The sequence below is a fragment of the Podarcis liolepis genome (genome assembly GCF_965112155.1).
Source record: "Podarcis liolepis genome assembly, chromosome: 4".
Classification (NCBI taxonomy): Eukaryota; Metazoa; Chordata; class Lepidosauria; order Squamata; family Lacertidae; genus Podarcis; species Podarcis liolepis.
Genome location: NC_139558.1, coordinates 94,221,631 through 94,237,972, shown reverse-complemented (window position 1 = coordinate 94,237,972; position 16,342 = coordinate 94,221,631). Strand labels below are relative to the sequence as shown.

General features: G+C 44.6%; 1 protein-coding gene across 1 annotated transcript in view; it reads right to left on the bottom strand.

Moving 5' to 3' along the window:
* Nucleotides 1-4,579: 4,579 nt before the first annotated feature.
* Nucleotides 4,580-16,342, bottom strand: part of PRCP (prolylcarboxypeptidase) — a 37,104-nt gene continuing 25,341 nt past the window's right edge. Inside the window, exons 4-9 of the mRNA XM_083499755.1 lie at nucleotides 15,428-15,609; nucleotides 13,349-13,506; nucleotides 11,654-11,826; nucleotides 9,022-9,186; nucleotides 6,712-6,899; nucleotides 4,580-5,963 (exon numbers count right to left, since the gene is read on the bottom strand). Of these exons, the coding sequence (XP_083355881.1) occupies nucleotides 5,753-5,963; nucleotides 6,712-6,899; nucleotides 9,022-9,186; nucleotides 11,654-11,826; nucleotides 13,349-13,506; nucleotides 15,428-15,609 (1,077 nt within the window). The 3' untranslated portion in view covers nucleotides 4,580-5,752. The remainder of the gene's footprint in view (nucleotides 5,964-6,711; nucleotides 6,900-9,021; nucleotides 9,187-11,653; nucleotides 11,827-13,348; nucleotides 13,507-15,427; nucleotides 15,610-16,342) is intronic.

Genomic DNA, 16,342 nt, shown 5'->3' with positions numbered 1-16,342 from the left:
CTCTCTCTGCAATAGGGAGTAAATTCTGAATCGCCTCACAGTGCTGTTGTACTGCTTCCCTGAAATATAAGAATACTCTGCTCAAACTGCCATGTACCCGCAATTGCAGAGCTGCAGGGAGGAACAGTCTAGGAAATCTAGGATGACAACTGCAGCCCCTGCTTCCCATGAACAGGGGGTCAACCAACCAATATGGCACCATCCATCTGTAGATGAAGACTCACTTTCCTTTCCCTTCCCTGCTTGATTTTCCTTTTGTGTCGTGTCTGAGATTGTGAACGTGCAAGCAGGGACTTCTCCTTTAATAAATGTGGCTGCTGTTGGCATCCATCTGTCTCAAAAGACAATGGAGTGTCCCTCTGGGGGTGACATCAAACCGAAATGACCTCCCCAGGACACAAGCTTGGGCAGTGTGTATAGAGGCACTGGGCTGCCCAGGCGACAAGACGCCCCCCTCTCAGCCTCACTGAGTGGGTTCAACAGAAAGCAGAGCAAGACATTTGGCACCAGCTTGGCAGCAGGAGTTGCTGGAAGGAGGCGTACAAGACATGACCTAACCATTTTAGGGACATCTCTCTGGATTTGTGTAGGGTTTACTCCTTGGGCTTTTTCTTCTCTAGAAGATATTCCACAAGGCAAGAGAGGTTTGGGATCAGTGTATTCCTTCTAGATGGGCTCCCTTCCCAGGTTGGCAAGCCCCATCTGCCCCTCACTTCTCTCTATAGCAAGTGCAGAAACTGCCTTATTGACCACTGGACTCACTACTGATCTCGTCTGCTCAATCCACCAGAACCTGTCTTCACATACAGGGGAAGTCCTTAACTCACAGAGGGTTCGAGACCCATTGGCTACCCTCACCTGGCTTAGCCATAATGGTAAAGGTAAAGGGACCCCTGACCATTAGGTCGAGTCGTGACCGACTCTGGGGTTGTGGCGCTCATCTCACTTTATTGGCTGAGGGAGCCAACGTACAGCTTCCGGGTCACGTGGCCAGCATGACTAAGCCGCTTCTGGCGAACCAGAGCAGTGCACGGAAACGCCGTTTACCTTCCCGCCGCAGCGGTACCTATTTATCTACTTGCACTTTGACGTGCTTTCGAACCGCTAGGTTGGCAGGAGCAGGGACCGAGCAATGGGAGCTCACCCTGTCGTGGGGATTCGAACCGCCGACCTTCTGATCGGCAAGTCCTAGGCTCTGTGGTTTAACCCACAGCGCCACCCGCGTCCCTTTAGCCACAATGATGGCATAAATCGGTGGATCCTGAAGTGGGTGGTACTGCCCCCTGCAGGTGCTTGGGGTGCTTAGAGGGAAGTGCAGCAAGGAGACACTGTAGGTGCAAATGGCTTTGAAAAGCTGGTACACTGGATCAAGTTCAGCAGTTTTGTTGCATTAATTCAGCTAATTGGTTTTAACTGAATTTTGAATAAACATGCAACTAATTGTTCCCACTTTGGATTTTATTGTGTTATCTCCCTTAGTGGGTGTTGCAGACAGCTATTCTTTTGGCGGGGGGCACAGTGGATGAATTTATGGAACTATTGGCGAAATGGCCCAAAACAACTGGGAACCACTGCTTTGATATATGCAGGTATGTACAGCACTCAGAATATTTTAGGTAATTTGCTGCTGTCTTACATGACACGTTCTTGAAGACAAACTCTCTTTCCCATTCAGTATTATGCATTGAATGGGGTGGTAAGGATCTGTTTCTACAATGAAAGAAAATTCAGCAATGCTTAGTTTGTTTTTGGTTGTTAGTTTGCTAATGTTGCTAATATTGTTTTGTGGGTTACAGTGGTGCCTCGCAAGACGAAATTAATCCGTTCCATGAGTCTCTTCGTCTTGCGGTTTTTTCGTCTTGCGAAGCACGGCTATTAGCGGCTTAGCAGCTATTAGCGGCTTTAAGAAAAAGGAAACAAACTCGCAAGAACTCGCAAGACGTTTCGTCTTGCAAAGCAAGCCCATAGGGAAATTTGTCTTGCGGAATGACTCAAAAAACGGAAAACTCTTTCGTCTAGCGGGTTTTTCGTCTTGCAAGGCATTCGTCTTGCGGGGCACCACTGTACAAGAGCTGTAATGCTTTGTGAATTTTGCAATATGACTTTTCTCGTAGTTGTGCTGTTTAGCCTATTTTTAAAGTTGTTTTGTTACTGGTGTTTTATGGAAGGTGGTTGTTTTACTGATGATTTGTTAATATTGTGTTGTGGTGTTCTACTATGTTATTATTTATGGTATGTAAGCCGCCTTGTGACTCGTGTGAGTGAAAAGCGGAAATATAATAATAATGATGATTTTTATCTAGTTCCAAAACATTTTGGGCAGCTGGAGGCAAAACAAATGCTCATCTTGCTCCAAGTTCCACTATTTAGCTTTTGTGAGGGGTTGGTTTTTGTTTCTGTTTAATGCTTTTCAGAGTGCTCCTTAGCTACTTCCAGCAGCTTTGGTGGTTGTTTTTCTTTTTCTTTTCTTTTAAAAAAGAGAGGCATTAGAAAAAGTATTTTAAAAAGCTGCCAGCTACTCATAACCTCTGCAGACTAAGCATTTGCTCCTGTATAGAAAGAGCAACCGCCTCCCAATAGCATTGTCCAGCACATTAGAGAAAAGGATTAAGCCGATACATTCAGCTATTCTAACAGATTTCCTTTACGCCTTCAATACCCCACTCTCACATTCACTTGGATAATCACATTAGTTTTGTCGCTAAGAAAGGAGGGCACACCACCTCCCCTTCTATGGCAAATACCTAAACTGCTTACCCACCACCCAAAGGGGTTGCATAGATTAGGGAAACGAGACAAACGGAAGGGATTTGCCATCCTGCAGCTTCATGTTTCAGGACAGCCCTTTATTTTTTTCACAGCCAGGAGATCGAACTAAAATTTTTTTTTCCCCTTTGCAAATGGAAACTGGGGGCTGCTGGGGTGGGAGAGAGGAAGCAATGGAAACCAGAGGGAGACAGTTATGCAGAAGATGGGGTGGTATCTGAAAAACAATGGCACCCTCTTCAGTTAGCACCTTGAATAACACGTTTCTAGGGGGTCACATTTCTGGATCTGCACAAACTAGCGCTGTTGGCAAGAGCTTCCTCCATTCATTCATTTATTTATTTACAATTCCCTTCTAATTAATGATGAAATAAATGGGAAGAGCCTGGCGTATCAGGCCAATGGTCCATCTTGTCCAGCTCTCGCAGCGGCCACCCAAACTTGGTTCTAATCTCTCCTGCAGCTGCCAAGATGCAGAAAGCTCGCCACTGGAAACCTAATTTTACATTACCTCTGGAAGGATGGTGCAGTGAAGTTTGGAATTTGGTGCAACCAGAACGACTCACCCAATGAAGGAGGCTTGGCAGGAGAGCAATAAAATCCAACAAATATGAGATTATGTGGTGGCCCTTTTTTATTTATCCTATGCAACCAGAATGTATGAGACAGATCAGAAAGCCAAGTGGCAGCCTGGATGATAACTGTTTATCTCAACCCTAAGCTGCTGTACCTCCCTTTTGTTGTGTGGGCCAATATGTTTTCTTCTCTCATTGTACCTAGATTCTCTATATCCTTTTTAATGTTTTGTGCATATGCATGTGTTTAGAACCCTCTCTGTGTATAGAGTTCTCTTTATTTATTGCAAAATTATTTGTTCCTTGTTTTTTATTGTTACTTGATTCATTGAAAACCAATACAAAAATTGATGGGGTTTTTGTTTGTTTTTTTAAGGAATAAGTAGTAGATCCACACACACACCCCACCGCTGCTGCCGCATTCAGGTCTCCACTGCAGAATACTGCAGATGCGCTTGTCCATAGTGGGAGCATTAGAATGGGCTTTATGCTTCTAACAACAAATCTATGCATGGCAAATTGGTGAGAATGGTGAACGGAACACAATTCAAAGGAAAACATCAGCGTTGCAACCACTCTAGACCCCAGAATATCCCTGCATTTAAAACATCTGCCAGTTTAAGATGAGGGATAAGGCTTTGTCATATTGCCTCAAGCTGGCCGGTTCACATTAGTGGACAAAAAGTCTCTCTCATACCTACTCTTTTAAGCAGTTTGACGTTTCTTTTGGTCTAAATGGCATATAAAGAAATAGGAGAGTAGTTGTGTTAGTCTTCAAAGTGCCACAGACTGGGTTTTTCACCCCTGATACCATGGACTAACTGCAATTATTTTAAGAGGGCATAAGCTTTCATGGGCCAGCACCTACTTCCTCAGATGAAAACATGAAGAATCACAGACTGGGTGGATAGACAGTCGACTCAACTTCTTACCTATCCAATTACAGGGTCATTAAGCTCAGGAACACAAGACCTTAACTTCAAAACAACCTCAAGATGGCATATGACTCATGTTAGACTAAAATAAGTAACCATGATTGTTTATAGTTTTGTTTGTTGTAAAATCTGCTATGATTTAAAACTCAGTAACACACGCACACACATATATAAGCTTTAGCCTACAAAAACTGGAACCATAATAAAAACAGTCATTCATATCCCACAGACTCTTTCCTGTTGTTTTTCATGGTGACTAAGACACACTCACGCCCAACTGCAACAAAACAGTTATTATCCCTGTAAAATATGTTGAAGGTTTTATTTTTCTTTAATATTATGGAGGCTCATAGCTTATCTGGCCTTTTTTTTCTTAACAGCTTTGCAATCTGTTGGGACCGACTGAGGCCTTGCAGTTCACGGTCCAATGAAAAGGTGAAGCCAGCCTAAGCCACCCTGTTTAAGGCAGGGTATAAATTCTTAGCAAACAAACACACACACAAAATTACTGGCAGATAGGAACAAAGCCCCAAAGAATCATGGCAAATGTGGTACAACACAGAGATATGGGGCGGTCCTGTGCTGCAGCAGCTACTACTGTAACTGAGTCTATCAGGTGAGCCTTTCAATAGGCCTGGCACTGTCTGCTGGGGGAATTCCGGGGGGGGGGGGACACGGACCTTGAGCCCAACAGCGCCCCTGAAAAGGTTTACACCTATGTCATAAACTGTTTAGCTTAACACAAGTGCATTGCTGCATCAGGCCAAGGATCCATCTAGTTTTCCAACCACAGCCAGTGAGATGCTTTCATGCCCTGCTTGGGGGCTTCTTGAAAGCACCAACCTTCTGCCATTCTTGTGATTCCCAGCAACAGGAATTCAGATAGAAATTCCATGATCAGGAACTTTGAGCCATAATGCCTTATAGCCACTGATTTGTCATCTGTGAATTTACACGATACAGCTTTAAACCCAGTGGATATTATAAGTTACTTATGTGCCAGCTTCCCACACACGAGGGATGCTTGTGGGACAAGAAAGGAAAGCCTCTCCCCCCCAACCCCCCCCAAAAAAGATATCCTACACTCCCAAGTTTGGGTTCCAGTGCTCAACCAGGAGCAGTGGGAAATTCCTCTAAAGCAGCTTTCTTCCATAAGACATGGTGGAGTGGGCTAAACCTAAACGCCGACAATGCCATTTGAACTCTGCCAAAATTGTGAAGCGCCAGAAGAACATCAAGGAAGAGCCACCAGTCTGGAGCCATACACGGCAAGGTTTAGGTTTGCCACCTCAAAAGATCCTTTGCACAGCCAGACATCTGCTATACAAATAAGATGCTTTGGTTAGGAGAGAAAGAGGAAAGCAGGCATGAAACAATGAGGGGGGAAACACTTGTGTGAAGCCAGCCATCCAGCCAGCAGATCCTCCCTCGGCGTTGACAGGAGAAAGCGGAAAACACAAAAACCAGCTCTTTCAGTTACTTCGAACCATTACGACGATAGTTCTGCAACCAGAGTCTCATGTAGTGAACTTCCAAAAGACGGGCTTGCAACACGGAGTCTGGATCATAAGGGCTGTTGGAGCGCAGGTCCAAATGATGAGCACCTTCTGGGATCAATATCGCAACTAGAGTGTCCGTGATATTCTGTGTTACTCCGCCCCCAGACCAGGGGTCGAGCCCACCATTGCTGGAAGGGAAGGGGAGGGGGAGAAATGAACATCTATCTGCATGTTAGGAACATCCCAATTAACAAAAGGTTTGCATCCCATCCCAGCAATCTCTGCAGGTCAATGGAAAGGCTCGTTTTGTGTTATCACCCTGGAAACTGGATCAGGGTGTCAACTGTAAAGCAACTGTCAGGGATCCCGAAGGTCACGTGTGTGTGTGTGTGTGTCACCCCATCACACCAACATGCCCCTGATTATATTGGACATTTGCACCAATTCTACTTGCAAGCCATTGTGGAAAGTAATCTTGGCTGAAAAGTGGGCCATGAATGTAAGATTCCAGCAAAAATTCAAGCTGACACCTGCTGTTTACTTCTGTGCATGCATGTCTAAGACACCCGTTCCCACAAAAGTCATTCCTACTTTTAACAAGCTATGCGAATTGAGTGCAAGGCTGACCACATAAATCTCTTACTCATGCAATTCCAATATGCAATTATGTTATCATCCCCCACCACTGGTTTGGCATCAGGTTTGCATCATTTGCTGTCTACTCAAGTACTACTACCTTGCATAAAATGGAAAACGTAGATGAGAGAAGCTGTCTGTTATTAGAGTAGCTTCTGTTGGCGGACAGAGAGTCACAATACAGTCACGGGTGGAATTCTATGCGGCTCCAGAACAGCACCAAACGCCATCAGCTAGTGACAAAGCTCACATTCCAGCCATGCCCACCACTTATGATTGACAGAAACACCAACACCTCACCTGAAGATGATGTTGCTGTGAGCACTGATGTTCTTCCCGCCATAGAGAGTGGAGATCCAGTCAGGACGAGGTCTCACCCCCCAGGTTTTGAAGCATTCATCCGAGTAGGTTTTCAAGTCCCAATTTTCGGGCTCAAACATGTCGTTGATGCCATCTGAACACATGGGCATCACCATTTCAGTGCAAGCCTAGAGCAGAAGGGTGAAGAGGAAAACAATGAAATTAGTTTAGAGAAGTAGACTGCCTTTTTTTAAGGGGGGGGGAATGAACCAACTTATGATCCTCTGTAAAGCAACAGGCAGGTACATCATGATTGCTGTATAAGTAAGGCAGCCAGTCCACTTCTAAAACAATCGAGTTTTCTACTTCAATTTTTTACAGTACAAGTTCACCATAACATGAGGACAATACAAAAGTGTGACTATTCAGCTTTAATTGCTTCATTGTTCTAAACTCCTGAGGCTCAGTGTATATCCGGAATGGGCACTCTTCTTGAAATTGCATTTGAACCCGCCCCCGCCCCCTGCCCCTGGTCAGTATTTTAAACTTTTTTCTTCCAAGTTGCCCAACTTCACTGTTGTATTCCCTGGACATATTTCACAAGGCTACAGGAGGTCCAGTTCAACTAGTTTGACCTCAACGTCTAGACGTTCTGTCGCAACTTGGCGGCTTTTCACCAACCCTCAGGTGTGTATAACTAAAGCAACTTTCATAATGTGACCCTGTTTTACCCCTGCCTCCTCCAGCAGTTTGGACGGCACACTCTTCTTAAAGAGCAGGGACCTACCTGGCCTTCTGTGCTCTGTTAAGCACCAGGCAGACTGATAGCATCACATCATGGATGAAGAACCCTTTCCCACCCAAGAGCTACATTTCTCCATGGAGAATCTTCTGGGAGCTGCATGCCAGAGATGGGTGGGGTCAAAGCAAAAATGTGCTTAGTCCCCCACATACCTGCCACCTGCCCCTGAAGTGAGAGGGTTTTCCCCTTTATCCTAATTGCCATGCTTGGGTAGGGAAGGCCACAGGCTAGGACCAAAGGCTGTGCTAGTTTGCCAACCGTGTTCTGTATAAATAATTGGCACTGTAAATATACCCACCACCCAAAAAGCTACCAGATTACAATTTGTTTTTCACTAGCCTGCTTGGCTGGCAGAGGAGGGGTGGAAAACACTGCCCCTCCCATTTCTAGGCTAGATGTAGAGGAAAGATGGATTGCACCTTCTCTCCATCAATTCTGCCCCTCACAGTTGTGTTTAGGAATAGGCACAAATGGGCAAACCTTTATTCAGAACTGAGTTCTCATCAATGTTCAGTTCAAAGGATATTTTGCCTATTAGATCAGTTTCCTTCAGGAATACTGGGGAGTATGTTGAACCCTCCAACACCTCAACTGTCTTAATTTGGGGCAACACCTCAAAAAGCATTCTCTATCTCTGTTATATTCCTCCCCATTTGAGGTATCCCAATAACTATTGCTACTCTGAGGATCTGAATGGAGACTCCATGGTTCTTGAAATCTAATGGGCTTTTTAAAAGGACTCAACCAAAGATTTGCTTTCACATTTCTGTAATCCCATAATCGTGTTGATATTTCTTAATTCTAAGAATAGCTTTTAAATCCTTTAAGAAAACATCCAAAATGTTTTGCATTTTCTCTAACTACTGTGCTTTATCTTGTGATATACTTTCGAATTCCAGCTTGGTTTCACAATACTGAGTAGTTTTTATCTGTCTTCCGTTTCCACATTTGAACGTTCAGTTAGGAAGAACATTAAATCCATAGAATGTATGTTCAGAATAGATGCCCATTTGTATAGAAGCACAATGGTTAATTGAACTCTCAAATGTTAAAATGGAGATGATAGCTAAGGATACTCGGGACAGTGAAACCGAGCTGGAATTTAATTGCATATGACAAGATAAAGCAGAATGGTTAGCGGAAATACAAAAAGAATTGATGTTTACTTAAAAGATATTACAATTTAGACATTTAAATATGATGAATTAGATCACAGAAATGAGTAGATATACCTTTTCCAATGACTCAGGATTAAATGGAACATATTGTAAAAGGACTTAAACGTAGATGGATCTATAACATAGATGGTCTTTATTGTGTTTCATACCAGGTTAGACCAGTTGCACCTGTAACCTTATCTTTCCTATTACCTGCGACCTCCTGATCCTATATTTTTTTAATTGTAGCTGTCGGAGATCAAACATTAGGACATTCTGCATTCACATATGGTTCTCAAGAGCCCCACTTTGTGCCACAGTTTCACAGAGCAAATGATGCTGCATACATACCTGATAATACCAGCCCTGAATCCCAAGGCTTTTTGTGGCAGTCTGAGTTAAATTAAGGCATGAAGCACGTCCCGTGTAGTTATAGTAGACGTCTACTGCCTGTAAGATGTTTTGCAGCAGCAATTTGTCTGGCAGTTTGGGATTCCTCAAGTACTTACAAACTGCCTATAGAAAGACAGAAAAGGGGAAGTTTTTTTTAAAAGAGAGTGCAAAGAAATCAGCAACAGACTAAACCTGCAGTCAGGAGATGCTGCGTTTTCTGTAGACTCAGTTTGTCCACTCTGGTTAGTGATAGCAGATAAGCAACCTCTAAACTACAGATCAGCAAATTAACTTTGAATCTTGGCATGGCCAAAACATTTGTTATTCTACCAATAAACAAAAACATTACCACAAATCTGCAGCGAGAGGATTTCCTTCATTATACTTTAATAAAAATAGGGGCGATGGACCTATGGTCCTCAAAATGTTGCTGGACTTCATTTCCCATTATCCCTTGGCCAGGGCTGACGGGAGTTAAAAGTCCAGCAGCATCTGGAGAGTCACAGGTTAGCCACCTTTGCTTCAAAGAACTTTGAGAGTTTAAGCTTACTAACCCTAAATGATTTTCACAGAGGGAAATCATCTATGGTTGAAGGCAGTACGTTACTGAATACAGGTTTCCTGGGGATTCTAAATGGGAAGAGAACTGTTATGCTCAGATCCTGCTTCCCATAGGCGTGTGGCTGGCCACTGTGAGGGCAAGATGCTAGAGCAGTTCAAGCAGCCTCTTATGATCTTAGGTGCAGTTCCTGCTGAGCTGTTTGGTCTCTCCAAGAAGATTCATTCTAGTTTAAGATGGCTTCTTTGCAGCATAACTGTGGATGCTACAGCAAACAGGCTGAGGATAAGGTAACAATCTGTTTTACATTACTTTGAGACACTGATGATCTGGTGCCTCAGTAAGGTGCGAGGGGAGGAGGGGGAGAGTTCCAGCAGGTTCGGTATTCAGCTCTTGGCAGGAGCTGGTTCGCTGAGCGAAGGGTGAAGGGGTGGGGGGAGTTAATCACTTATTAAGACGACTTCTAGCCTTTTCCAGCCTACTGAGCAGCTTCTCGGCTGGAAGACCAAGGATTCCTGAAAACTCCTTTACTAGCACAGATGTGCCATACGGAAGTTAAAGAGCGGCTTTAAGAGGCGGCAACCTTTTATGAAGGGCAGCGGGGAAAGGGGGTAGGTTTGGGGAAAAGAGGGAAAGCCTGCACTTCCCCCAGAGGACCATGGGCCCCATTACAGAGGAGGATTAAGCAGATACATTCAACTGTTCGAACGGATTCTTTCCCCTAAGCTCTCAATACACCTCTAAGTCTCACTCAGGATAATCACATTAGTTTTGTCACTGAAGTCCCCCCCCCCTTTGAAAATAAAGGAAGGGAGGAAACTGGAACAGCTTATGCCACCCAGAGAGGCTGCATACATTTTTCCCTTTTAAAAAAATGTTTTGCAACAAAAGAGAAGGAAATCTCTTGGTTTTAGGTGTTGGGGAACTGAAGTGCCTTGTCAAAAGGCTCTCAAAGAAAGCCGCCTCCTCCCTAAATGGCTTCTAGCCATAAAAAAACCCTCTAAAGCAAGCAGTAACGAACAAAACAAATTTGGTTTCCAAGTTTTACCAAACCTGGATTTCCACGTATCTTCCCTCATCTCTCCCCACCCGCCAATAAAAAGGCCATTAAACTGTCCCAAAGTCCTAGACTGGGCTTGAAGAATCTCTGGGATGTGACCATTGCAGCATCTTCCCACCAATCTGTGTCCTCCCTGGCCTTTTAGGTACCTGAAGAATCACCTCTGCCCATAAAAAAGTGTTCATGCACTTGGATCTTTAGGGGAGGTTATTGTGTCACTGCTCGACTGGAGGTAGACTTGGCAGGTACAAAGGGCAGGGCCTTCTCGGTAGTGGTACCTGAACTATGACTGCAGGGCCTTCTACAAGCCTTTTGCCTCTATGTGCCATATTCTAGTATTCTAGCATAGGAAACACAGCTCACCTAAGAATACACATCCCCTACAATAAAGCTACTGCTTTCAACTACTAGCTTGTAGCTCACTCCTTTTGCTCTTCTGTGGTGTGTGTGTGTGTGTGTGTGTGTGTGTGTGTGTGTTTGGGCAGGAGTGTTCCCCTCTCCCTGCTTAGGTTACATCACATCTTGGCTCTAGAAATTCTGCTAACCCCCTTATTAAAAAAAGTATTCATCTCCTCTATCTTCAGGCATCAATTAAAAGCAATTGTTTAGAAACAACTCACAATGCTGAAAGCCACAATTTATGTCTGATGCCTAATGTGCTGGCTGCTTTTGTACATTGATGTTTTTAACTGAAATTATTTGCTACCTTGGGAGTACCACTGTGGAGCCAAGAGGCAGAATAAAAATCCATTTAGTGTTCAGTTATTATTGAACTACAACCTCATCAATAAAGGAAAATCATCTGGAGGTTGTGCGATCAACCAAATTATGCTTAGAATTCTCTTATTATGGAATGCTTGGGCATCTTGTGTCACTGCTATTTATTCATGTTTGACCTCCTAGAGTCTTTAAAAAGTGTTGGCTAAAAGAGGGGATGGAGAGCAAATGAAAAGATGCCTTTGTTCAGTTACCTTAATAGGCCAGGCAGGGAGAGGTTGCAAGAAGTCAGCCTTATATGGGTAGTCAACCATTGCCAAATTAACCCAAGTCTCACTTAGCCATCCTTTGAAAGCAGCAGCATCTGTCACAGTTTTCAATGGGCTACACAGGCGAAATGTACACGAAAGCCAATGCAAGCCTTCCTCTAGAAAGGAGAAAATACAGAGATTCAGTTAACACATATTAAGCTGCCTTATGCCAAGTCAAACCACTGCTCCCTCTAGTCCAGTTGTTTCTCCTCTCTGGGCAGTGGCTCTTCTTGGGGTCTTTTCCAAGTTCTCCTATCCAGGAGTCTTTTTTAAAAAACAAAAACTGGAGATGTTGGCAACTGAACTTCTATACTGAGTTGTTGCTGTTGTGTAGTTGTTTAGTCGTGTCCGACACTTCGTGACCCCATGGACCACAGCACGCCAGGCATACTGAGCAGGAAACCTTTTTTTAGCTCAAGGGGCAAATTTCCTCACTGCCAACTTCTTGGGGGCTGGACTAATATTGGTGGGTGAGGCCATAGACAAAAAGTGGGCAGGGGAACAAATGCAACTCTTTTTCCAGGAGGTTACATTCAAGCCATACAAAAGTCACACAACACAACCCTCTTCAGGGAAGGAAGAGGCATTACCCGGGTTCAAGGGCACATTTCACCCAGGCAGAAAACCTGAAGGAGGGCATCGAGTACGGTTAGTGAGGTGAGCTCCGAGTGCTAGACAGAGCAGCCTCTGAACACCTAGATATGGCTCCTCCCCACTGTCAGTACAAAGAGTGCAGAAAGGAGGCTCTTAACATCTCGGGAGAGCCCTGAGTGAGATCCTATGGCCGCTTCCAACAGGGATTACACAAGCAAAAAATATGTGTGTGAAATGTATTTGGGCAGAATCATGAGCATCTACTGGATACTGCCTGTGGCCCAATAGGCTACAGATGACAACTCCCACCAACCCCAGCATTTGTGCTTCTTAAAGCCAAGCTGGGAAGAAAGTACCTGGTCATTATAATGTGTGAGGTATGTGCGAAGGAAGGGAATAAAGGAAAGTGCAATCTCTGGAGAGTGAATGAAGTGGTAGCCAGGATGTTGTTTATTAAATCTGTATACCACCCGACACCCATAGGTCTCAGGGTGGTTCCCATCCTAAAGTTGCAATATAAAAAAAACATGAGATACATAAAACATGAAACAATACAGTGGTACCTCAGGTTACATATGCTTCAGGTTACATATGCTTCAGGTTACAAATGCCGCTAACCCAGAAATAGTACCTCGGGTTAAGAACTTTGCTTCAGGATGAAAACAGAAACAGTGCTCCAGCGGCACGGCAGCAGCAGGCGGCCCCATTAGCTAAAGTGGTGCTTCAGGTTAAGAACGGACCTCCGGAACGAATTAAGTACTTAACCCGAGGTACCACTGTACCAATTTCTCCAAACTAATAAAAAACACACTTAATGCTGAAAACCCCTTAAATACATTAATCTTACAACAAGAAGGCTGGTCCACGCCCTCATTCCACCACCAAAGCGCTGCCTCCAAAGGGATGACCCCCTTTGGTGTTGGCCCCACCGGGGCAGCCCCACCCCCAAGGCAGGCAGGCTTTATAGAACTGCTAGGAGCACATCACAGCAGAGATCGAAGGCCTAGAGAAGGCTCTAGATGAGTCTCTTCATGAGCTGCCTACCTGTGGAAGCAAGGCGGTCAATGGCTGCCCAGGAGTTCCTGATGCTTTCTGAGCAACAGTTCCCACTCTTTTTGAAATCTTCGGTTACGATACGATAAAAGCTGCCACAGGGAACCAGGTTATCGAACTGCCAGATGGGGGCTGAAGCCGCAAGAGCTCTGTGAACCAAGGGGAAAAAAGAGGAGATTAATGAATAAGGAGATCTTACTGAGCACTTGTGGTAACAAGAGCTTTTGCCTTGGATCCAAACCCTAGCAGTGAGTCAACTGAATCATCCCCCAAAGCCATTCAGTCTTGGCTTATTTGTAAGCTTTCCCCTTCAATTAATAGCCTTCCTCACAGAGCTGTTGCTTGGTTGTTCTTCAACATGGGGGTTGCAACCCATGACTTGCTTGTGCCAATCTTAAAAGGGAGGACTTGACAGTGGCAACAGCACTGTTTTTAAAAAAGGAGAAAGGGTAGTGAAGAAAGGTCACGAGACAAAATTAAAGTGTGTCTTAAGTTGCAGGATGGAGTTAAAAATAAAGATATTAGATAAATGTGTGGTGAATTTCCAGGCAGGAAAAAGGCTGGAGGTTGCAGCTTTTGTTAATTCAGTTCTGCCCTGCCTTCTCAAAAGCATCCAAGGTGACTTATGAATAAGCGATGAGGAGTCCAGCGGCGAAGCATCTGCCCGCGCTGCCCAGGGGGGCGGGGCACGCTCCTTAGGGGAGCGGGGGGCGCCCTCCCACACACCACAGTTCAGGGTAGGAGAGGGGCAGGGAAGCTGCTGCTCACTCTCCTCCTGCTCTCCGCAGCTGGGTCTGACATGACCCAGCAATGGAGATGGCTGTGGCTGGGTGTGCCCCGCGACAGCTGGGGAGGGCTGCTCTCTGCTGCCGGGTGCGAGGTGTGCCGCCCACTCACCTGCCATTTTGTCACACACACACCCCAGTCATGACGCTCGGAGCGGACGCCCCCCCCCCTGCCTATGCCTCTGGAGGAGTAAAAAAATATTTGCATAGAGAAGCATTATAGAAATGATTGAACATGTAGGCAATGCTCTACTTACAAGCAAACCTATGAAGGTCTGCCCAGAAACAAGTCCCACTGGGTTCAACGCGGATTGACTTCCAGGTTAAGTGTGTGTTGTGTTTGTAGCTTCAATCACAGGTAAATTCAGGGTGTTTTTCCCTGCTCTCAGAACAAAGGGGAAGGAAGGGAAAGAACTTGGGCTCACTGGCTCAATGAGAAAAAACACTGAGTTGTTAACGAAGCAGCATAAGCAGAGGTTGAGCTAAGGGAGGCTCCCAGTCTTGAAAAAGAGCACAAGCGAAAGGGCTGGACATACAGAGCAAATATTCTATCTGGAATACCCAGTCACATCTGAGAGGCTCAGAAGGCCACCCTCTATTTTTTGCAAAGTCGTTCATTTTGGCTATACCGTCCTCCACATATGTTGTTGGAGTACAATGTTAATCATTCCTGACCACTGGAAGTGTTTGCTGCCGTGTGTTTAGAGTCCAAAATATCTAGAGATCAAGACGTTAGAGAAGGCTGTAAAGGATTGCGGTGTGCATGCCATCTGATGCATATACTATAGTTAATGGATGTTATTGCAGATGCAGAAACACCAACAAATACTTCTGATGCCTTCAACACAGGAATAGTTCCTAAAGGTGGAAATTTCCAGAAGCACCAAGAACAGCTGGTCAGAATCCGTACAATAGAATTCAGGTGCCATGCCCCATTTCATCCAGACCTAATCCAACCTGCTTAACATTCCCTGGAGCTAGCCCTTCTTAGATAGTGTCTGTGCCCACTGTAAACTGCTGGTCCCCCAAAACTGAAGTAGTTTGCTCTGGTAATAAAGGAGTTTGTTTGTGTGTGTGTGTGTATGCGCGCACACACCCACACCCACACACCTTAACCATGAGATGAACACATCTACACACACACACACACATCTGCTGTGTGTGTGTGTGTATTTGAATATTGGGATTTTAAAATCCAATTAGTGATAGCTAGTTCTCTGTGAAATATGCAGAATTTCCTATCAGACAAGAACATTTTTTGATACTCTTTTGGTACTGCACTCACCCAATTACTATATGAGGATATTTCATTCGAAACCAGGCAGCAAGCATCCCTCCGTAAGATCCCCCTATGGCAATGACAGGGGTGTCCTGTGTCCCAGGGATAGTATGCTTCAAGTGCTGAATGAGCACTGCAAAATCAGCCAGAGCTTGCTCTGAAGACAGGTAATTCAGATGCTTGGCATCCTGAAACAAGATTGCATGACATTTGCATTTAACAACAGAAAATTGACTCTTAGTCTTTGCTACCCCAATGCAGAAGGTGAAAATGATATTCATTTCTCACATGGCACAATAGAAAGAGCACCTGAAACAATGATGTGGGAGTTCAGCAAAAAGGTACAGAAGAATCCACACACGGCAGCAGAATTGACCACTCACTGCACAGCAGCTCACATGGTTTCTACTGCAAAGGAACAGGACTGTGTCTGGGATGTTCCCAACCACTTTGGGCAGCACAAGCTCTACCTATATGAACATGTGATACAACTGCACCCTGAAATTGTGTGTTGTGGGAGGGATTATGCCATAGGAATTATGCCATTGTGGGAGGGATTATGCCATAGAAATTGTGTGTTGTGGGAGGGATTATGCCATAGTAAAGCTATGACAGTGGGTGAAAGCCTGTCTACTCTTACCAAAGGAACCCTTGCAAAAGTCACACGGCAAGACTGTCACCTCCAATGTAGCAGGACTATGAGGGAAGACACTGAGTTTTAGCTGTATTTAACTGACTACCCTTGCTGAAACAACTCATCCCTATACTTCAAATTACCATTTTGCAATTGCTCCAGAGCTTTCTATTATTTACATATAAATTGCTTATTGGTTTTTTCTATTACCACACCCGTATCTCCCATTCTAGTTGTCCTCTAAAATTCTAAATTCTCTGTTGAACCAATGACTAACCTGAATGCAA